The sequence below is a fragment of the Dama dama genome, chromosome 20 (genome assembly GCF_033118175.1).
Source record: "Dama dama isolate Ldn47 chromosome 20, ASM3311817v1, whole genome shotgun sequence".
Classification (NCBI taxonomy): Eukaryota; Metazoa; Chordata; class Mammalia; order Artiodactyla; family Cervidae; genus Dama; species Dama dama.
Window position 1 is genome coordinate 22,499,979 of NC_083700.1, and position 23,873 is coordinate 22,523,851.

Genomic DNA, 23,873 nt, shown 5'->3' on the forward strand with positions numbered 1-23,873 from the left:
AACCCAGCCTGAAAGGTTCTATGAACAAAGGTACCAGTCTTAATTTGCCCCCTGGACCTTTCAGCTTGCTGGTTTTCTTCCTATACTTTAACTCTTCCTTGCTATAACAATAGGTAGGGGAGCAATTCTACTGTTTCTTCCTTCAACTTAGAATTGGTGAAATCAGAAAATTACCCAACTATGCGTTATAACAAAAAGATTAAAATATTGGAAATCAGAAGACCTATTGTCTAAACCCTCCTTTGCTACCTCCTGGCTATTTAATTTTGGACAATATATCTAGCCTGTCAGTTTCCTTATCCATAAGATAATAAAATCTAGTTAGTGATTGCAATTATTAGATAAGACAATTCACTAAAGTACATTGTATAGTGTCTGACGTACAGTAAGTATGTGCTCATTAAATGTCAGTATCTTTCCTTCCTTTAGCTCCACTATCAACTGCATATGATCTTGAACAAGTCATATCACTTCTCTGAGTCACTTTCCTCATCTACAATATGAAATGAAGTGATCGGACCAAGACTAAGAATCTACTCATTCTGTCTACACTTCTCCCCAGTCATGCATCCAGGCCCCCCCCCTTTTCCCCCTCAAGCCTCGCCCTATGAGTCTGGCCCGCTTTCTAGTACTCGAAAAGATGCGCCAGAGCTAAGCTTCTCCAGGGTAGCGGGTATCGCTTTTTCTCTTTGTAATTGGTTGCTCAGAACCTCCGCCCTCAATAATTTGCCTATGGTGGAGGGGCAGCCGGCCAGCTCCCGCCCCATCTCTGGTGATTGGCATAGGACTTGGCTCGTCCCCGCCCCCGTTTGACTGACGGCTGGGCTCCGGCACCTCCTTCAGTCCCTGGGCGCTCGCTGGCGGGGGCGGCTGGGACCGTTAGCTCGCCAGGCTGGCAGGCTCCGGGCCGCTACTCCACTGGCGGCCGGGATGGAGACCTTGCGAGCGCAGCGACTGCAGCCCGGAGTGGGCACCAGCGGGAGGGGCACTCTGCGAGCGCTTCGGCCCGGAGTGACTGGGGCCGCGGCCGCCACCGCCACACCCCCAGCGGGCCCCCCGCCGGCCCCGCCGCCCCCCGCCCCGCCCCCGCCGCCTCTGCTTCTGTCCGGGGCCGCCGGGCTGCCGCTGCCCCCGGGCGCCGCAGGCAGCCCTGTGGTACTGCGGGAGGCCGTGGAGGCCGTGGTGAGAAGCTTCGCCAAACACACGCAGGGCTATGGCCGAGGTGAGTCTGCGGGGTCTGGCCTCCTCCGGGACACCCTCTCTGTAAGAGAGCTTTGCTCCCACAGTCCTCTGGATCGCTTTTCCTGGCTCAGAGCCCTCACATGCATTTCCTTTTGGGGAGTTTCCTTCAGGGCTACACACACACAGACACGCACACGCACAGACGCGCATATTCATACACACGTTTAAGCCTCTCACCCCTCCCCTTTATTGAGTTACTACTATATTCTCCAGGGACCCGTTTTTACAGATGTAGCCTTCTTTTCTTCCCAGTCTTTTCCTCTTTAGAAATGGACTTCCTCCTGTAGCTTAGTGCTTTAACATCTCTCTCCCTTTACAGACCAGTCCCCATTGTGTGGGATCCTATCCTTTATCTCAGAACCAAGACGTTTCTCCTGTGATCTCAGCAATTCCTGGGCTCCCAGCTAATTTACTCTATCTCCTTAACCTTGACTTTTAAATGCTTTTCTTACTTATGTCACTCTGAGATTTCCAGTGCAACTTCAGATTTACTGGGGAATTAGGCAGCCACCTGTAAATTGTGCTTTTAAATTTGGACCCCTGCCAGCTTCCTATGACTTAGTGCCCTACTTCGGTGTCTTTTTAAGTATGGAGCCTCACACAACTCCAGCCTCTCTGTCTGTCTGGCTCTGTTTTCCTGGCCCTTGCCCAGGAACTGAGGATAAATCCCAGGCCTTGGCTCTCTCAATGTTAAGTTCAGTGGAAATGAGCCAGACAGAAACCCTATTTCCTTTAGAAATCTTCATCTTAAAGATGCGTAATTTCCCGGGTTTCTGAAAAGGGAGCTGTGAGGATTTTCTTTGTTGTTTGTGTTTAACCAGTGCAGCATATCATGAGTTTGAGTTCCAAGATTTATAGTGTAAAAAGAAATATATAGTAAGGGGTGTGGGGTACAGAATTCAGGCCTGAAATTTCTGAGACATCATTTCTCTCTGCATGGTTAAGTCCTGCTTGACCTGGAAGTGACTGTATCTCTAACTTTCTAGTTTATCTCTTTAGTACAGAGGAAGGTTACAGGGCTTTCTTTATAGATAGTAATGACTTTTTTTTTTTCTTCCTGAGAAAGTGCAGTGAGAAGAGCACACACAAAGGCTTTGGAGTCAGACAAGTCTGGATTAAATTCCAGATTAAATCTCTGTCACTTGCCAGCTATGTCTCTGTGGAAGAGACTTAACTTCACTGAGCTTTGATTTTCTTTGGAATTATTGTCTCAATAAATGATATATTTCACCTGACAGATATAATGGGTACTTTAAAAATGATAAATATCCTCTCAAGTTTATTGGTTCATTTCTTTGGGAAGAACACATATTTTCTCCCACTGTTAAATCCTAACAGTGTAAAACCAATGATTCCTATGAAAACATTTTAAGATCTGTTTTGCTTTATTTGCACAATGATACATTTCCCATCAGTTTCCCTTTGTTCTTCATTTTGAACTGCTACCAAAGGGCTGGCACTCTGCTAGGTGCTTGGAATACAAATGCATATTATCTTGAAATGCATCATGAGGGAATTTAATTGTTTTTTCTAGTTTAACTCCTAGATTTAACAGGGCACTGTAATGGAATTGCCATTAGTTATTGTCCTGTTACTTCAGGCCTTTTTTAAATTGAGACCAAGGGAAGGTCTTTGCTTCTGAGCATAGGAGTAGCAACCCTAAATCTGATGCCTTCTTCCTAGAATCTTATAGGTGTTTATTAAAATTATAGAGGAGTGACAATTTTTTTTGTCTGTGTTACCTCAAGAGGCTCTGGTTTAAACTGAGCATCCTGTAAAAACTTTTCCGTTTCCTTAGAAAAAAATGAGGGTGAGGGTACAAGGGAATTATACTGACAAAGAGCAACCAGTTAGCATTCAGACTCTTCAGCAGTTCAGTCCTCCAGCTTGCCTACCTCCCACCACAGTCCTTCTCATTATTCTTGAGTTTCTCATTTCCAGTCTGGGTGTCCAGCCAGTACTTTGGGAAAGTTTGGCAGATAGTTCAGCTTCAGGCAAGCAGAATCTCTGCCGATTTGGCTCAGAAGACTTTCACCACATGGAATCACTTACTCTGCTTCAATTAATAGGCAAAACTGCCACTGGCCTGTGTCCACACACCCTTGTGACTGATGGCATGGTATTTGGGGGCTGGCTGTATTCCCCTGCATATAATTTACTTTAGTCTTTGCCCAGACCAGTCCTCAATCCAGCAATGCTTTACTGGATTATCTTCAATTCAGATCTTTCATCTTCCTCCTGAGTGCTCCAAATTCACCTTCCAGGCATGGTCTTTAGATTTACCTTCACTCCTGTAGGCTCTCAGCATTAGATTCTTCTGTTATCTCACTTATTTGTCCTATATCTCTCCCTGCAGTCCCCACCCAAGATGCACACCTAGCTCAGTATGCTGTAGGTTCTTAACCAGTTTAGTGCACAGGATTTGGAATCAGAGAATCTGGCCCTGTCAAATAGTGTCTGTGTGATCTTGGATAAATTACTTTCTCTCTCTAGGCCTCACCTGTTCTATTCATTCAGTTAAGGAATATTTATTGATCACCAGGGGTGAACAAGACACTCAGTCCCTATCTTCATGGAGCTCACAGACCACTTTATAGAGCATGTGTGAGAATTAATGATGCAATAAAACAGGACAATACAGCAGAAAGAGGATTGGTTTGGGAGGCAAACAAACATTGGTTCTAAATTCTGGTTCTGCCACTGTGGTCTGTTTCCTAACTTGTTCACCATTTGTACAGTGGGTATTACAATGCCTATCTTATACATTGGTTCTAAATTCTGGTTCTGCCACTGTGGTCTGTTTCCTAACTTGTTCACCATTTGTACAGTGGGTATTACAATGCCTATCTTAATAGTTATACGTGGATTAAATGAATGCATGCAGCAGCTAGTTAGTACTCAATGGGTGGTTGCTATTATTACGCATGTGGAATACTTTGAAAACTGTGCATTTGATAGGTACTGTTAGCATTACCATTTTATTTACTCCTTTTCCACATGGCATAGAGACCCCTTCTTCTAATGACTCACAGCTGGTAATCTCTAATATGGCACAATTGCCTGAACAACCAAGTTGCTTTCCTTGATCTGTAACTTCTGTGTTACCCTCTTCAAACCTATCTTTTAAAAAAAATTATTGCTGTCCCATGGGACTTTCCTGGTGGTCCAGTGGCTAAGACTTCTCACTTCCAACGCAGGGAACCAGGCTTTGATCCCTGGTCAGGGAACTAGATTCCCACATGCTGCAACTAAAGATCCTCTGCAGCCAAATAAATTTTAAAAAAAATTGCTATCCTTTTATTATTACATATTGTTACATGATTGGAAATTCAGCCCAGCTACTCCACTAGGCTGAACAAATGAATCTTATGTGGTATTTTCTGTTTAGTTGTTCCTTTTCCTCAGAATAATAGACAGCTTCTTTGTTCTAAGTGACTATGTAGTTATTAATAAAATGATTGGTCTGGATATTTCCAATGTTTGAAATGTAGGATTAGACCCTGTATTCGTTTCCTGTGGCTGCTCTAACAAATTATCACACACTTAGCTTAAAACAGAAGAAATTTATTCTCTCACAGTTCTAAAGCCCCGAAGTTAAAAATCAGTATCACTGGGTCATAGTCCAGGCGTCACAGCAGGCCTGTGTGCCCTCCAGAGGCTCTAGGGGAGAATCTGTTTCTTTGCCTCTTCCAACTTCTGGTGCTATCAGAATTCCCTGGCTTGTGACAGCACCATTCTAATCTCTGCCTCCATGTTCCTGCTGCTTTCTCCTCTTCTGTTTTTCATCAAGTCTCCTTCCCTAAGGACCCCTGGGTTTATATTTAGGACGCACCAAGATAATCCATGATAATTTCTCCATCTCAGATCCCTAACTTAATCACATCTGCAAAATCTTTGCCACATAAGGTAACATTCACAGTTTCCAAGGATTAGGACATGAACCTCTTGGCAGGCACATTATTCCACTTACCATAGTCCTCTCCCAAAGTCACTGTCACTTTTCAATCCCTCCCTTCTGGAGACTGCACTGTGGGCTATTCAGGGGTACCTTCTACAAACTGAATTAGGAAAAGTCAGGTGAAATATTGTTAACCAGTTTCCATATCTTCATAGTAACATGAATTAAGGCAGGCCACACTATTCTTACCATCTTGTATGATCAGAGAGAACCTTCTCACTCACTTAATTTCGTTATCTGTTTATCCATGCTGCCCCACTATAAAATTGTTTATTTTTATAAAATTTTTTATTATAGTTTCATGTGTTGTTTTAGTATTTTTACTCTGGTGTATGTGCACTCTGTCTCTCTTACCACTTAGACATTCATTTAATATTTTATCTCCTAAGGGAAAAACTGAAAGTATTCTCTTTCATGTTGTTATTCAAAATTATGGTACAAGCACTTAAGTGTTCTTCACTACCTTGGTCTTTCCTGTCCCTTTCAGCCCAGCATCTATTAGTAACCTCCAAAAACCAATTGTAGCTGTCAGATGTGTATGTCTCAGTAATTGCTACCCTTATACCTCACTGTCCTTTAGCCATCCTTATGTAAACCATTATATCCATGGTTTGTCACTGAAAATCCTCTGATAAAAGCTATGAGCATTCTCCTACACATGCACATGCACACACACACAAATACTCACATGCACACACACACACAGACATGCTTAATTTTACTTAGAGTTTTAAAGGTCTTGTGAACCCCTATGAAGTTCAACCATGGACTGGACTTTGGACCCTGGGTTAAGATTCCCAAGTTGGAAAAAACATTGGCATCAGGTTCTGCTCCAGCTATGTGACCTCAATCAAGTCACTTACTCTTCCTTAGCCTGAGATAGACTAGATAATCTCTGAAGTCCCTTTTAGCTCTAGAAAAGAATGAGCTTCATGGGCTTCCCTCGTGGTTCAGACGTAAAGAATCTGCCTGCAATGCAGGAGACCCAGGTTTGATCCTTAGCCAGGGAAGATGCCCTAGAGAAGGAAATGGGAGGGAAGATTCAACATTCTTGCCTCGAGAATTTCATGGACAGAGGAGCCTGGTGGGCTACATGGGATCGCAAAGGGCTGGACACGACTGAGCGACTAACACTTATGAGCATTTTCAAACGCAGATCACAATTCATTGCCTTTTTCCCTGATCATTTGCCCAATTTCTCATTTCATACTCACATTTCTGAAATAAGACTCCCTATTTCATTTGGCTTTGAGTAATCATTAAAAAAAAGTCCTAAAAATTTTTTTTAAAAGTCCTATAGTCTGTGCCAAAAGGGATTTAACTGGATATAGAATGGTCATATGCTTTTTAATAGGACCTTCCCCATTATAGCAGTCTTCTCCCCTTCCTCTTTATTTCAATATTCTCCTTGTTGTTTGCATGTCAGGGGACTTGTCACCCAACACGTTGTGCTAGATTGCCTCAAAGAGGGAACTGAGCCTGAAAAGATCTCAATGAAACGAACTAAGGTGGCTAAGCTTTCTGGGCAGCAATGACCTCTGAAGAGTCCCTGCTAAAACTAAGGGTGGGAAAGAGAAAGTTTTCTTTTCATGCTGTCTTTTAATGGGAGAATGAACATTTTAAAAAGTCAGTTAAATATAGGGTATTAGTTAAGAGCTTATGCTGCTTTTCAAACCCTGGTTGGTACATGGAGTGCTTGCTTCAGTTGCAGAGCAGCTAAGTTATTCTTGTCCACTATATTTTGAACACCTTCCTGGCAGGAAATTTATGTTACTCGTCTTGGCATCTCTAATGTCTGGAACAGAGCTGTGCACCTATTGAGTGCTCAATATTTTGCTTAGTGTGTATGTGGCAGCCATGAAAGTGTGCTGGTTCATATCTGGTGCTGCAGGGAGCATAACTGACTGACAGTCTTAAACTGCTGTCCCCTCTGAGCTCATCACCATGTTTGCATTGAGGCCATACTGCCTGCAAGCTGCTGTCTGTGACTGAGCGCAGCAGGGGTGCTAACTCAGGCACATCCTGAGATGTGGGATTCCTTTGGCTTGAGTACCTGGCCAAACCTTTCTTGGAACTGTGCTGCAGTCTGAGACTCTCATATCCACACTTCCTGCCTTCCGAGACTTCCACAGGTGTCAGACCTTGAACCTGGTCTGAAGGCTCTCCCTTCTCCTTCTTCCTCCCCAACAAATCTCTTGGATTTCTGACCCATCTTGGTGTCTTCTCCTTGTCAGACCTTAACTCACATAATATAGTAGAATTAACAAGTCCTTGTTGTAACAAAGGGTGGAGAGTGGTCATGGAAGATATTGGTGAATGTGTATGATAATTTATTGTTGTGAGGCTTTTAGTTAAAGCCACTTGAAATTTTGGAACCCTAGAGTCAAAGAGATCCTTTCCAAAGGCAAACTGATTTTATCCCACAGTCCATTTAAAAACCTTTCAGTAGCTTCCCATTGTTCCAGGATAAAGCCAGTATTCTAACATGACCCATCACATCTGACCTGATCTAGCCCTGGCTTTTTTTTTTCTTGCAACCTCATCTTGCATTATATTACCCCTCACTGTCTCTTTTCTGGCCACACTAGTCCCCTTATTCATTGTACTTCCTGCTGCTACAGAGCCGTTGTCCATGCCATTTCTTCTGTTCAGAGCACTTTTCTCTCACCTTTTTACCTAGTGATACTTATATCCAAGCTTAAATAGTACCTTGTCAGGGTAGCTTTCTTGGACTTTCTTAATTAGGTCACATGTTCCTACATTTCCCACCATTTACCACTCCTTTATAGCATTTATCTCAGTTGTAGTTTTTAATTTGTTTGAGATTATTTGGTTAATCTCTCTCTCCCTGTTTAGACTGTAAGCTGCAACGGAAAAGGAACAGGGTTTTGCTCATGATTGTAGCCTAGCACCAGCACACAGTCTAGCACACAGTAGGTACTCGATAATTTTTGTGGAATAATTGAATCTAGGTATTAGGGGATGCGGGGAACTGTCCTGGAATACAGTGTCAAGTCTGGAGTTTGATTTTACCCTATTTACAACTAATTACTATATGTGAGAGCTGGACCGTAAAGAAGGCAGAACGCTAAAGAATTGATGCCTTTGAACTGTGGTGCTGGAGAAGACTCCTGAAAGTCCTCTGGACAGCAAGGAGACCAAACCAGTCAATCCTAAAGGAAATTGACCCTGAATATTCATTGGAAGGACTGATGCTGAAGCTGAAGCTCCAATACTTTGGCCACCTAATGTGAAGAGCCAACTCATTGGAAAAGACCCTGATGCTGGGAAAGATTGAAGGCAGGAGGAGAAGGGGACAACAGAGGATGAGATGGTTGGCTGGCATCACCAACTCGATGGACATGGGTTTAAATGCTTCTAAATGGTGATAGGTGGGGATCTTAGAGGGGGTAGTCTCTTCATGTAAGTACAGGTTACAGATAGTGTATTGAAGCAGAGCACCATTTGGAAGCATTCTTATTGCTGAACTTAACTACTTCTCTTTTTATAGTGAATGTGGTGGAGGCACTTCAGGAATTCTGGCAGATGAAACAGTCACGAGGGGCTGACTTGAAGAATGGGGCCCTCGTGGTTTATGAGATGGTTCCTGCCAACAGTCCTCCCTATGTCTGCTATGTCACCCTGCCTGGGGGAAGTTGCTTTGGGAGTTTCCAGGTAAGAGCCGGGAGGCAAATGCAGCAGAGATAAATGCATAGGTGCTAGTAGTGGCTTTCTCTATCACTTTGGTCATTAAATCTCTGTCCAAAAGTCACCTGTTTGAAGACTTGGACCAGTTCTGGGTAAATTATTCTAATAAGCATCTGAGGCTCATTTGACCAGAAAACAACCTTTGTAGGATGCTTTTCTTTTTAGTGTGTGTGCTAAGTCACTTCAGTCGTGCCTGACTCTTTGAGATCCAGTGGAGCCTGCCAAGCTCTGCTGTTCATGAGATTCTCCAGATAAGAATACTGGAATGGGTTGTCATGCCCTCCTCCAGTGGGTTTGAGTTTTATTTATTTATTTTTTTTTTAATTGAAAGATAATTGCTTTACAGAATTTTGTTGTTTTCTGTCAGATGGCTTTGAGTTTTGAAAGCTGAAAGAAAAGCAAACTGCTAGCACCTAACTCATGTTCTCATCTGGCTTTCCAGTTTCCTACTGTCTCTTTTTGAGGACATGGGTTAATATCCATTGCCCACACTACTTTTTCATAGGCTATGGCCAAGGAAAGCAGTGTTTGAGTTCTCCAAGAAATCAAAGGAGAAGGACTATGTATGGTGGAAATAGTACTCATCTAAGAGTTAGCAGATCCAAATTCTCATTCCCCTGACTGCCAGCAGGGCAAGTCAAGTAATTTCTATGGGCCTCGGTTTCTCCATTTATAACATGAAGGAGATAGAGTAGATTATTTCTAGCCAGTATTTCTGGTACTGCCATTCTACAATTATATAAAAGACTTGTATATGATGATGAAAAGAGTTGATGGTATTATAGGGTAACAAAAAATTTGACCAGTGTGAATATTATCAACAAAGATGAATTTTTCACATTGCAGACAGGAGAGTAGCTTCCTGAAATGTCAACTTAGAGCCTGAATAGGAATTTAGGGAGGAGACTAGACACTGCAAGGGGATCCAACCAGTTCATACTAAAGGAGATCAGTCCTGGGTGTTCATTGGAAGGACTGATGTTGAAGCTGAAACTCCAGTACTTTGGCCACCTCATGCGAAGAACTGACTCTTGAAAAGACCCTGATGCTGGGAAAGATTGAGGGCAGGAGGAGAAGTGGACGACAGAGGATGAGATGATTGGATGGCATCACCAACTCGATGGACATGGGTTTGGGTGGACTCCGGGAGTTGGTGATGGACAGGGAGGCCTGGCGTGCTGCGGTTCATGGGGTCGCAAAAGTCAGACACAACTGAGCAACTGAACTGAACTAGACACTTTTGTTCTGTTTTCTGTGTGACTTAGACAAAGTTATACCCTCCGCTATGTGCTTCCATAGCACCTTGAACTTCCAGTATCAAATCACTTACCACAACATATTGTTATTGAGTGTTTCTCTCTCCTAGTGGACTATGCTCTATAGTGGCAGAGATAGTGTCAGTCTTCTTTCTTATTCAGTTTTAAATCTCTACCGTCCAACTCAGTGCCCAGCACAGAATAGACATTTAATAAATCTGTTACACGAATAAGTGCCATTGTAGCTCAGTTGCAGTCTCAAATAGAAACTGTCCAAAGGGAGCTTCATTTCAAATCGGGTGACTAAAATGTTTCTCTCAGAACCCCAGCCATTTCAGAGAAATAAATATGTGCCCAAGGTAACTAATGTTTATCTTTTGCTTCTAGAAAATAAGATCTTTCCTTCTTTCTCCTACCTCATCATACCATTGAGTAAAGATGTAATAATCTTATGGTGATGCCCCAAGTGAGTGGAAGTCACTCAGTCGTGTCCAACTCTTTGAGACCCCATGAACAGTACAGTCCATGGAATTCTCCAGGGCAGAATACTGGAGTGGATAGCCTTTCCCTTCTCCAGGATGCCCCAAACCGGGCCATTATAGTAACTCAATTTCTGTTATTTCCTGAAAGAGTAGAATTATCTCTCTTGGCCTCTTTTAGCTTATCTTTTATATCCACTTTGGCAGGTGAGATTTCTCCTGGTGGTTTTCTTCATAGATGATTTTTCAGAAAGAGCACCATATAGTAGAATGGGCAGCAGGCTAATAAATAGTGAGAGAAGTGGAAACAGAAACTGAATAAGCAAGAAGATGTAGGATTAATGTACCAAACTCCATATGTTGTCTCAGAGAGACCTGTCAGCTAAAGGGTTGGGAATTACTGAAATTAAGGATGGTTAAGTAGCAAACATAATCTGGTCTACTTTTTAAAATTACATCACGTTCTTTCTTTTCTCTTATTCTAATCATAATGTCAAAGGGCATAGAGGCCTTTGAAACAGCCAGTAAAAATGAATTTTAAAGGTGGCTAGGGATCTGAAGTTGAGTGATTCAAGACTTTTGAAAATCAGACATTCTTTTTGATACATATGTTGGATACAATATAAAAACATGAGTTAATTTTTAAGTTTTTATTGTTTTCCTCAAGTCAGCTTTCCTTTCCCTAGCTACCTCTCTTCTCTTTGCCTCTGCTGGGAGGGGGTGGGGGAAAGACTATAAAATCCTTCCTCAGATCTTAGACTCCATTCACAGATAGTTCCCTGGCTCATTGCATTACTGGGGAAACTGCCTGCACATAGCTAAGGGTAAAGTCTAAGAATCCCAAATGGGTGCTTCGGATAGAGACTAGAGGGCTCCTCTGCAGAAGTAGCCTAGATACAGCTTTGTTCTAATCTTAGGTTATATAGAGGGATAAAAAAAAAACTTGCCCGTCGACAGAGTAAAAGAACAAGATACAGATTTCTAACAGACTGGCCAGAATCTGGCTTTTGAGTAATTAATTCTGTTGACAGTTTAAACAGAGGTACTTTTTGTATCCAGTGATTATATGCTGACTTCAGCAATCTCCTCCATCCTGCCTTCAATTTGGTATGAGCTACAGCTGTCTCCAGTTCCTTAATGACTCCAGGATGTGGAATCAAACTTATGTTTCCAAGTTCCCTGACCATTTTACAATAAAAACTTTGGAGGACATGTAGAACAAACTGACTTTTCCAGAGTATCCAAGTGTTGTCTATGCCAAGTGTTTCCTTCCACTTCTTTCTTCCTCTCTCTCAGACACACATATACACATATTTTCTCTGTTTACTGCCTAGTTTTGCCCCACAAAAGCTGAAGCCCGGCGGAGTGCTGCAAAGATTGCACTAATGAACTCTGTGTTTAATGAACATCCTTCCCGAAGAATCACTGATGAGTTCATTGAGAAGAGTGTCTCTGAGGCCCTGGCATCTTTCAATGTAAGTTACTTGGAGTTGGAAAGGAGGAGAGTGGGGGATGGGAGAATTGGCGGATTGTGAAATCTTGTGTATTACTGGGAAACGGAGCATGAACTCTTGGTTTTCTTTCCTGCCTGCATTTCTGTTCTGTTTATTTTCTGTCAGTCTTTTGTATTACATGCTCCAAATGCTTCAGTCTCTAAATCTATGTATGTTTTTGTTATTTTGTCTCTTTCTGGTATCTAGAAATCTTTATTTCAAGATTTATGGACTTTTAGAGAGATATTATAGAATAAAAATTCAACCAGAATTTTGCTTTTCCCAATTTTGGTTTAAGACCTTACTCCCTTTTTCCTTCACTCTTTTTTTATACAACTGTTTCTATTGTCACTTGCTTCCTGCCTCCATTACTTCATCTTGTTAATAAAGAACATGTTACAATATAAGTGTCTTGTCTTTTCATGTTCCTAGGAATGTGGAGGATAATTTATTTACTGTCTTTAAAAAGAACATCTCTTCTTCCAGATGATAATGATAATGATGATAACCATAGCTAATCCTAACTATGTATTTATTTCATACCAGGGACTATTCTAGGGGATTTATATGTAGTTTATCTCATTTCATCTTCACAACAGCCCTACGAGGTATGGTGGTGGTGGTGGTTTAGTCGCTAAGTCGTGTCCGACTCTTGCGACCCTGTGGACTATAGCCTGCCAGGCTCCTCTGCCCACTGGATCCTCCAGTCAAGAATACTGGAGTCGGTTGCCATTTCCTTCTCCCAGGGGATCTTCCCAACCCAGGAAATGAACCTGGATCTCCTGCATTACAGGCAGATTCTTTACCAACTGAGCTATGAGGGAAGCCCTCCCTATGAGGTATAAGTACTATTGATACCCCTCTTTTACAGATGAGGAAATTAAAAACATAGAAGTGAAGTTTTGCCTAAAGTAATATAGCTTGTAGATGGTAGAACCAAGACTAGAACTCAAGTCAGCTTACAAACTTTTCTAGCTTAGAGGTACATCTTAAAAATTAGCACTGCCTTCATCCTTCCTCTCAAAAGACCATTGATAGGAAGATAAAGTCAGATCAATTTTCTGTTTCTGTTTTCTTTACATTTAAGATGTAATTACATATACTAAACTGCTTCAGTTATCTGTTTTGTAGATTAGTGTTGAACACTTTGACTCATAATCCTTCTGTTACCTAGGACCCATCTGTTTTTCTCCTATTAGTCTTTGCCCCTGTCAAGCAGTGTCTGCAGGGAACAAAACATTTTATATTAATCAAATCAGTTAAAATTTCAAAAGCACATTTTTCAGTCTTAAATCATCTAATGTATCAATATTATAAAATGAAACATCAGTTTGGATTATAGAAAGTAGTGTTTATGAGCATGGGCTCTGAATTTATTTTGAAATTTTGGTTCTACTTGTTATTTGACTTTGAACAAGTTAGTCTTTTCCAGTTTCCTAATCTGTAAAATAGGATAACAGTTATGCCTATCACATAGGATTACTGGATAAAAGAGATTATGTTCCAGCATTTAGCACATGTTATCTGTTTAGGTACCTTTGGATGCAAATAATAGAAAATCTCACTTCAAATTGACTTAATAAATAAAGGAAGGAAATGTATTACCTAACATGATAAGAAGTCTAGAAGTAGGGCAGATTTCAGGACTGGATGATTCCATGGGTTAAGAATGTCATCATTTAGGACAGTAGCTCCAACCTGGACTTCAAGCCTGAAGACCAGTCCCATTTTAACATAAAGGACGAGTTCTGTCGTCTTATCTGCAGGAGCACACTCTTGGGAGGGTGAAGTGGGGAGACACTCAGGTGCAAAATTTCCTGCAAAATCAGCTGTCTGGGAGTCTAGTCACCAGATCTGAACGAAACAGACTGTTTTTTTTTTTGTCTGTACTGGGTCTTCATTGTTGTGCCCAGGCTTTCTCTAGTTGTGGTGATTGTGGGCTACTCTCTAGTTGTGGTGCATGAGCTCTTGGTGGGTTAGCTCAGTAGTTATGGTATGTGAGCCCTAGAGCATATGGGCCTCAGTGGTTGTGGAGCACAGGCTTAGTTGCTCCTTGGCATGTGGGATCTTCCTGGACCAGTGATCCAACTGAGCCCCCTGCATTGGCTAGCAGATTCTCAACCACTGGACCACCAGGGAAGTCCGAAGCAGGCTTTAAAACAATTTTTATTTATTTATTTATTTACTTTTGGCTGTGCTGGCTATTTGTTGCTACACAGGCTTTTCTCTAGTTGAGGTGAGTGGGGGCTACTCTCTAATTACGGTATGTGGGCTTCCCACTGGGGTGGTTTCTCTTGTTGCAGAGTACAGTCTCTAGGGAGCGCTGGGCTTCAGTAGTTGCGGTTCCCAGGCTCTAGAGCACAGTCTCAATAGTTGTGGTGCTTAGTTGCTCTGTGGCATGTGGGATCCTCCCGAATCAGGGATCAAACCTGTGTCTCCTGTATTGGCAGGCAGATTCTTTAGCACTGAGCCACGGGAAGCATTAAAGCACACTTTTAACCTGGAGAAAAAAAAGAGTATCGTCATCTACTGGCCAAAACTCTTTCCATCTCTCCACTCAGCCATCCTCTAGATATTGGCTTTGCCCTTGGGCTGACTCCCCTCAGGATACAAGATAGAGACAGAGTTCCATTTGTTAAATACAGAGAAAATGACATTCAGAGAGAGAAAGAGACCATCTTTTCTAGTATCTCCTTAGTAGTAAGGACTCTTTTCCCAAAAGCTCTCCAGCAGACCTTTCCTCTACCACTCATGCCCAGAATTCTCACCTTAAAATCAGTTACAGGCAAAAGAAATTAGGATTTACCCACTTGGAGTTAGGATAAAATCATTCTTCCCTGAGGTAATTGGGAGATGAGTAGGTCCTGTAGTATGGAAGAAGTAAATAGGCATTGGGTAGGTCACCTGCAGTGTCTGTTAGAAAGTGTTTAAGAAATGTAAACTATTATTATTCTCATGCCACTATTCTTTTTTGATTAACCTCTCAAATTGAGAACTTAGTGGATTTCTCATTAGTACCCCAGTGGAATTCCTTCTCCAAAAAAAATGATTTTCATTTAGTCTTAGCCATGGGTAAAGAGTGATGTCCACATTTTTTGCTTTTAACTTTTGTCCTTTAAAAGTCCTGAATCTGACACTGTATTCTGTCTTCTGACAAATCACCTAGCCTCTGGTTCTGAGTTTCCTCATTTGTAAAATAAGTAGGTTAAATTAAATTAATTCTAATTCCTTTCCAATTATATTCTAATGTTCCTATCACTAATCAAGTATTCTGTGATTAAATGTCTATTGAATAAATGGAGTTCATTTATAACCTTGTTAGGTGTAGAAGTATCCTATGAGATGGAACTTGCCAATGTTGGGTTGTGCCATTTGGTATACTCCAGATAGTTTACAGATGTGCCGTGATACTGATCCCCTCAACTCTCAGGGGAACTGAGAAAGGCGTCGGGCAGAGGGACTCTGCCCTGCAGACTCTGCTGGCAGCTGTTCTGTGCTGTATCATGGAGGTATCGCAGTGAACAATTCTAGATAAGAATGAAGACTTTTGCTTGCTTCAGAGCCCTAAATCCTAATAAGGAAAATCACCACCTTTTCCCTCCCATCCTCTAGATTTTCACTTCTAGATCCAAATTTTATGATCTTTGTTTCACCACAAAGATTTAACCACGCATGGCATGATTATTTCTCATGAGCCACAAAACAAACTGGGTTGACTTTGAGTAGTTCTGACTTCCTGTTGATTCTAGCACAGTGAAGGCAAAGAATGATAATAAACTAGCATGGTATGCTTACTAAGTGCCTGACAGTATTTAAGGTGTGGTACATATACAGTAAAACCCCATGATAAAGTATCCCACAATAAACTGAATTTGAATATAACTAGATTGGCTCCTGACCTCTACCTGATCCCTTTGCTCAAAAAGAGCAGAATAAATTTCATATCTTGGGAGTTTGGAGGGGTGTGTGTGGAACTGGCTAGAAAGAGCAGGAAACCTCTTAGAAAGCAAGAGGAGAAAGTTGGATCCCTGTGTTCCCAGTAGTCTCCTGGCCTAATGTTTCTAGATCAGGTTGACAAAAAGGGTCACTAGTAAACCAGGAGATGTCCTCATTTTGGAAGTCCCTGCAAGACCCTGGACCTAGAATTATCTTCAATAATATGAAACCACCACTAAATGGCACAAACCAGAGACAGTACCAGAATGGATTTGGATTGTGTAACTGGATACCAGGTCCAATATGATAATGCACTTACATTATATGCTTGGAATTGTTAGACTAAATTTATCTTTTTTAAATTTAAATTTTTAAAAGAATATCTTTAATCCTTAAAATAATACTGTAAGATAGATCTATGATTATTCTCATTTTACAAATAAGGTAGCTGGGGAACAGAGAGGTTAAATGACTTCACCAAGACCATACGAGTAGTCCAGTCCATGCTCTTAACTTCTATACTGTATTGTTTTTCATACACTCTAGGCTTACAGGTAGGACAGTGTATCTTAACTCGACCCTGGCAGGGTCGTGTCACCAGTAGAAGACACATGAGGCAAATGTCCAGGATGCCAAACTGCTACCCAGAATTTGCCATGCTTATGACTTTTACAGTCCCTCTTTAAAATGCATTTGCTAATTGTCCTCTAGGTTAGTCCAGTCTTATATGCTGAACTCACTGTTATTTTAGCTAAATCAAGACTCTCCTCTATGTTTCAGTGCTCTCCCTTTTGTAAAATAGGAAAAATCAGATTGACTTATCTCTGTCACCTAAGTTAAAATGTGTGATGGCTCCAGAGGTCTCTGGATTGTGCTGAGCAGCAGAATAGCCACTAGCCACATGTAGCTATTGAGCACTTGAACCGAGATATGCTGTAAGATGAAACAGACACCAGATTTTGAAAACTTAGTATAAGAAAAATAATGCTTCATTAATAAGTTTTACACTAATTATAGTTGAAATAATATTTTAAGTATATTAGGTTAAATAAAATATGCTATTAAAATTAATACTGTTTGTTTTTACTGTAATATGGCAACTAAATTAAACATGTGACTTGCATTATATTTCTCCTAGACAGTGCTGCTCAAGGTGATAATCCTGACTGAAAATCTATTGTCTTTTCTTTTACTCTGTTAACAGGGCAACAGGGAGGAAGCTGACAACCCAAATACAGGGATTGGTGCTTTTCGATTCATGTTGGAATCCAACAAGGGCAAGTCAATGTTGGAGTTTCAGGTACTATACTATTCCACCTACTTCCCTGGCTCTGATAACATGGATCAGACTGTACACACACACACACAGACACACACATGCACACACACATGCCTCGTACTAAGACTCAGTTGGAAAGGAAGGGAGAAAAGGTTATAGGATATTTATCAAAATATAAATACCTTCCTTCCCCCAAGGCCCCAAGGACATATCAGAGTTGGTATAAGGCATGCTCCCACAAATAAATTTTGTGAAACTTTCCCCATTTAATTATTTTTAAAGAAACAACATTTAATTGTGTATTTGGGCGCCTCAGGTCTTAGTTGCACCATGCAGGATTTTCACTGTGTCATGTGGGATCTCTTGTTGGGGTGCATGGACTCTCTAGTTGTGGCAAGCAGGCTTAGTTGCTCTGTGGCATGTGGGATCTTAGTTCCCTGACCAGGGATCGAACCTGCAACCCCTTGCATTGCAAGACAGATTCTTAACCACTGGACCACCAGGGAAGTACTCCCCCCCATATTTAATTCTTATGCAACCTCCATATACCACTGTCCTGGCACTTCATATTTTCTTCCTTCAGGAGTTAATGACAGTTTTTCAACTGCTGCACTGGAATGGCAGCCTTAAGGCCATGAGGGAAAGACAGTGCTCTCGGCAGGTAAGAGTTCCTGTGGATGAGGGGAGTCTGGCAGAAGGGCTGTTTTGAGGTGGCTGTTGTGTTATAAAGAAACAGGTCTACTAGGTTGTGGTAAAAAGCCTCTTGATCAAAGTGAAAGAGGAGAGTGAAAAAGTTGGCTTAAAGCTCAACATTCAGAAAACTAAGATCATGGCATCTGGTCCCATCACCTCATGGGAAATAGATGGGGAGACAGTGGAAACAGTGTCAGACTTTATTTTGGGGGGCTCCAAAATCACTGCAGATGGTGACTGCAGCCATGAAATTAAAAGACGCTTACTCCTTGGAAGGAAAGTTATGACCAACCTAGATAGCGTATTAAAAAGCAGAGACATTACTTTGCCAACAAAGGTCCGTCTGGTCAAGGCTATGGTTTTTCCAGTGGTCATGTATGGATGTGAGAGTTGGACTGTGAAGAAAGCTGAGTGCCAAAAAATTGATGCTTTTGAACTGTGGTGTTGGAGAAGACTCTTGAGAGTCCCTTGGACTGCAAGGAGATCCAACCAGTCCATCCTGAAGGAGTTAAGTCCTGGGTGTTCATTGGAAGGACTGATGCTGAAGATGAAACTCCAATACTTTGGCCACCTCATGTGAAGAGTTGACTCATTGGAAAAGACCCTGATGCTGGGAGGGATTGGGGGCAGGAGGAGAAGGGGACGACAGAGGATGAGATGGCTGGATGGCATCACCGACTCGATGGACATGAGTTTGAGTAAACTCCGGGAGTTTGTGATGGACAGGGAGGCCTGGCGTGCTGTGATTCATGGGGTCGCAAAGAGTCGGACACGACTGAGCGACTGAACTGAACCAGGTTGTGAGTCTTGAAAGTCTTACGTAAAGTGCCCACTTCATTCCTATAATCTTAACTGTGATTCTTTTACCTGCCTTGCTTCTCCCACCAGGAGGTTTTCCCATAAGACTCTCCTCAGAGGACTCCAGTGCTGACTTTGGTTAGGACTCAAAGGCTGAGAGTTCCTAGTCCCAGTTGGGTTAATGAGGAATGAACCTTTACTTTGTCCGTGACTTTCACATTCCTCTCCCCCTCCAGGAAGTGTTGGCTCATTATTCACACCGAGCCCTAGATGATGATATTCGCCACCAAATGGCATTGGACTGGGTGAGCCGGGAGCAGAGTGTGCCAGGGGCACTGTCTAGAGAGCTGGCCTCTACTGAGCGGGAGCTGGATGAAGCCCGGCTGGCAGGCAAGGAGCTGCGCTTCCACAAGGAGAAGAAAGATATTCTCATGCTGGCTGCTGGGCAGTTGGGCAATATGCATTCCTCCAACTGCTAGGCGTCTACCCACATACTCACATCATCTCCAGGCCCGTTTTTTTGTATGTCCTTTCTAAGACTTAGTGTGATTTCTGTACATACTTTCTCAATTTTATACTTTAAAATATAGATATATATATATGTGTATGTATAAATTCTACACCTAGATTCCTATTTGTTGAGATATCCCTTTTCTTACTTCTAGTTTTTGGATGTAGTTGCTTTTGAAGCATATCCACACTGCTTTACAAGAAAAGCAGGCTGTCTTCAGAGCTTTGTGGGCTCTTACACTGCCAGTAACTCTGTGTAGTCATTTCAGTAGCACAAAATGACTTACTAGGTGTTCATGTCTCCTTTCAAAATAACAAGGAGCTTGAATAAGGACTGTGAGCCCCACCCTTATCCTCATTGCTGCTTTCTCTTGGACCAAACAGAGCATGAAAATGAAAACTTTGGCTTTGGTTTTATCTTGAGCTGGGCCTACTTGGTACCAAGTTGTTCCCTCAGTAACTAGGTTACTTCATAACCTACACCACACCACACTACCACCTTACTCCTCTTCTGCCTACAAACGGTACTTCATTTTAGGGCTTCCTCACTTTATTATTTGAAAGGAAGTGGAGAGCTGGTGGTTTCTTAATTTTAAAATCATTGCTGAGAAACTTCCCAGGAACAAGAGAGGAATTATAAACACAGTCTGCAGGGGTTTATCACCTGTGTTGCTTCTGGGGCATAGATACCATACCATACCAGAATCTATTGAAGGGGTAAGGGTTGAAGTTACTTATCTTTCAATATTCTCTTTTCACTCCTCCTCACTGCTCACCAAGCTCAGTTAAGCCCTGTCTATAGATCTTCCTGCTGCAAAGATTGGTAGAAGGTAAAACATATTTCCCTTTCTTAAAAACATCCTCCCATCACTTTGGTTTTTGGAAACATCTGTCCAATTTGGTGAGGGCTATGTTCCTCCTACTCCCATGAAGTGGCTACTGTTTATGACCTTAGATGTATATAACTACATTCACATTGGTATTCCTCTTTCCTTTCCTCTTCCTCCAAAATAATTATTAGAGCATGAGCTGATCAGGAAAATTAGAAGATACTTTGGCATTATGGCACTTCCTAATAGGAACCATGAGAAACTCCAGGAGGGGAAAGAGAATCAATGATCAGCTACTTATGTTTTTAATATGAATACTATTCTCTTCCCCTACCTCTTTCCTGGGTAAAACAGGAGAAAGATGATCTGGAGTATAGCTAAAGCATTCCCCTTTGGGAGAATTTTTTGTACATTTCTCTAAGATATATTTTCTTCTTGTTTCTGTAATCACCTTATACTATATTATATAGCTCAGTGCACTTCCTAAACTGAGTTTGGGAAATTTAATATTCCTGCAAATACACTTTCCGTTTAACAATTTAGAAATAGGTTAGGAAACAGGCTACACTTTGCACATTTGGATCAGATAGGGAAAAGATGAAAGTCAGCTTTCTTGCTTTTGAAATCATCTTAGTGACCAGTATATATGGGATCAGAGGGTAAGGAATCTGACAACAGTTCTATTAGTACTTGAAAGGGATTTCCTTGAATTCTCCAAGCCCCATCTCTATATTCTCTTCCATGAAACACATGTAAGGCTGGAGCAGAGGCTCCCTACTTTTAAATAATAAGTGTGTCTATTCAGTTTTTATTTATGTTTATAATCCAGAAATCACAAACCCTCATTTCTCCTTTGCTGTTTTCTCTGGGAAGAGGTGTGAGTTATGGAAAGAACTTGTCTTTGCATCTCCTTGATTATTTTTCTCAAATACCAACCAGTAAGATCCCAAAGAACTTGAGAAAAATTGTTCCCTGATATGTCCACTTTTGGTGTTAAATTTTTACTTATCTTTTTAGTACTCTCTATGTATTTTATGTGTATAATTTTATACAATTAAAAATAGATTTTTGTCTAGTGAGCCATATTGACTCTTTCTTGAGACCCATGTATCAGAGAAGTTCTAAAATGACCCTTTCTCTTAAAAAGTTCAAAAAAGAACTTTTCTTAGTATTTTTAGGGTGGAAGAAATAAGATTATACTGTTGGGAGATGGCATCTGCTTCCCCATCTCCAGATATCTGAAGAGCCTGAATTTGGTTCTTGACCCTTTCTCCTCAAGTTCTGCCCTTTTCCCCTAGCAGTCACACCCACTGTGGTGGCTTAAACTCTATCAAACACATAATTCTAAAACCTGTTCCTTCCACCTCAACCTCTTTTGAGCTTTTACATCTGTATTTCCACATGTTGCACATTACCACCTGAATGACACACGCTCTTTGCTCTTATCTAAAATAAAATCCATTTCTCCATACATGCTCCTTTTTGACTCCCATTACTGAAATTACTGCCCAGCAATCTAAGCTAGAACCTCAATTCTCCTTGAGATCCTTCAAAAAAAAAAAAAAAAAAGATCCTTCAATTCCTCTTTGCCATCATCTAATCAGTCACTTACTGTTGAGTTTACCCCTATATCAACTTCCTAATCTATTTTGTCCATATCTACTGTCTTCGTTCATTCCTTTAGCATCTCAGGACTGGATCACTGCAACAGCTTCCTAATTATCTCTACTTTCATTCTTCACATCCTCTACATTACTATCAGATTTATTTCTAAAATACTTATCACTGTACTACTCCCCTACTTAAACTATCATCTAGCTATGTTTACCTTTAGCAGCACTTCCCAAAGTTTTATATGTGAACCCTTGGCATTATCTGACAAGATTTTAGGTGGTAGATGGCCAAATATTTTTCATTTTTACTAGTTATGCTTTTATCTGAATTTGTAATAGAAAAATATGGTCTCCACTGATGGGAGTGATATTTAAACAGTATAAATTTGTTTGGGGCTTCCCTGATAGCTCAATGGTAAAGAATCCTACCTGCAATGTGGAAGACCCAGGTTCAGTTCCTGGGTTGGGAAGATCCCCTGGAGGAGGGCATGGCAACCCACTCCAGTACTCTTGCCTGGAGAATTCCATGGACAGAGGAGCCTGGCGGGCTACAGTCCATGGGGTCGCAAAGAGTCGGACACGACTGAGCAACTAAGCACAGCACAGCAGGTAAATTTAAAATGCCAGTCTATTTAAGGAAAAAGACAAATCAAAAACAGTATGGTAGCTACTTGCAAATGTTAAAAATTATGAATACTAAAATATTGAATTAGAAAAATTTCTTGCCTATAGGGTACATTAAAAATTTTTAGCATGACATACAGTTTGACCCTAAACTGTATTTCCAACTTTGTTTCCTAATTAGACAGCATCAAGCATAAAAAATTTCTTGCCCTCCGGATATTCATTGGATATGTATTTAGCAGTTGTCTACTATGAATCAGGCACTGGTCTGAACCTTGAGGATATAGTTGTAAATAAGAATCTCTGCCAATGAGAAAGACAGACAGTAAACAAACTAGAAAGTAAACAAAGTAACTCAAGATTTGATTTTAAGTTCTGTGAAGGAAATAAGAGTGAAGGATAAAATAGAGAAGACTCCTTTGGGTGACAGCAGTATTTCAGGGAGACCTACAGGATGGGGTTGAACCAGCCATGTGAAAAGCTGGAGGAAGCTCATCAGGGACAGAAAGTTACAAAATGTCCAGAGATAAGAAAGTGTACAACATAGTTGAGTATAGGGAGTAAACATAATTGAGAAAAGTATAGTAAAGCAATAAGTGAGAGGGAAGAATGGTGGTGAAACAGTCTGGAGACATAGGCAGAGCAGGCTGTGAGTCTGAATTTTATTCTAAGTGCAAATAATAAGTAAAGGGGATTTCAGTAGAGATGTGACTTTTTTTTTTTTTTAAAGATCATACTATGTACTGTAGAGAATGGATTAATATGTCTTAGTCTCAATACAACTGTTTTGCCTGGAAAGCAAAACAGCCTTACAAACACAGTTTAAATGGAAGCACTCCCTTAAATGCACTCTCCTTATTTCCAGTCCTATTAGAAACTGGTATTGCTGTAGTACCTTGTAATAGCAATGATCACTTTCATAATGTTATTATAAAGTGATTGTTGATACTGTATTTCCCCTTGTATTGCTAGCACCTCTTCTAATATTAGACACACATATAGGCATTCACAACTGATTTAAAAATTAATAAATAAGTGACTACTTATTCACTACTGTTTGTTTAAGGCTTACGTCGGATGTGGGAGCAAAGTTCTTTTTCGCCTCAACTCCTGGGTTTTTAAACGTGAAATAGCTGCACTATCCTCAAAGAAGCTAAAGCCTCTGTTTTATTTTAAATCACGACTTTTTCTTTTTACTTCCCAGAAGCGGTGGGTAGAATTTAAGAGACTATTTTTAATTTGGGGGGGCGGGTGCTTGACCCTGGGTTTGCGGATTTAAGTTCCCCCACCATGAACTGAACGGGGCCCCCCGAAGTAAAAGTGTGGCGCCGCCACGGAATTTCCTAAGACATTATTAAAGAAAAAAAGAAAAGTTGATATCTGTCTCATCAATAGTATTTCACGGGAAACCAGGTCGGCTGATTTTCTTGAGAGAAAACCGCTGCTACAGTACG

General features: G+C 41.2%; 1 protein-coding gene and 1 long non-coding RNA gene across 2 annotated transcripts; one reads left to right on the plus strand and one right to left on the minus strand.

The window, feature by feature from the left end:
* The first annotated feature begins 841 nt into the window (after positions 1-841).
* LIX1L (limb and CNS expressed 1 like) lies at positions 842-23,465 on the plus strand. Its single transcript, XM_061120962.1, has 6 exons — positions 842-1,222; positions 8,712-8,875; positions 11,978-12,118; positions 17,277-17,372; positions 17,935-18,012; positions 19,079-23,465. The coding sequence occupies exons 1-6, from the start codon at positions 931-933 to the stop codon at positions 19,319-19,321; spliced, it is 1,014 nt and encodes a 337-aa protein (XP_060976945.1). The 5' UTR covers positions 842-930; the 3' UTR covers positions 19,322-23,465.
* On the minus strand, positions 14,290-22,354 carry LOC133040805 (uncharacterized). The gene is made up of 2 exons (XR_009689040.1): positions 22,225-22,354; positions 14,290-14,636 (listed from the first exon to the last, which is right to left on the minus strand). It is a non-coding gene; the product is annotated as an uncharacterized LOC133040805 (long non-coding RNA).
* Positions 23,466-23,873: the final 408 nt, after the last annotated feature.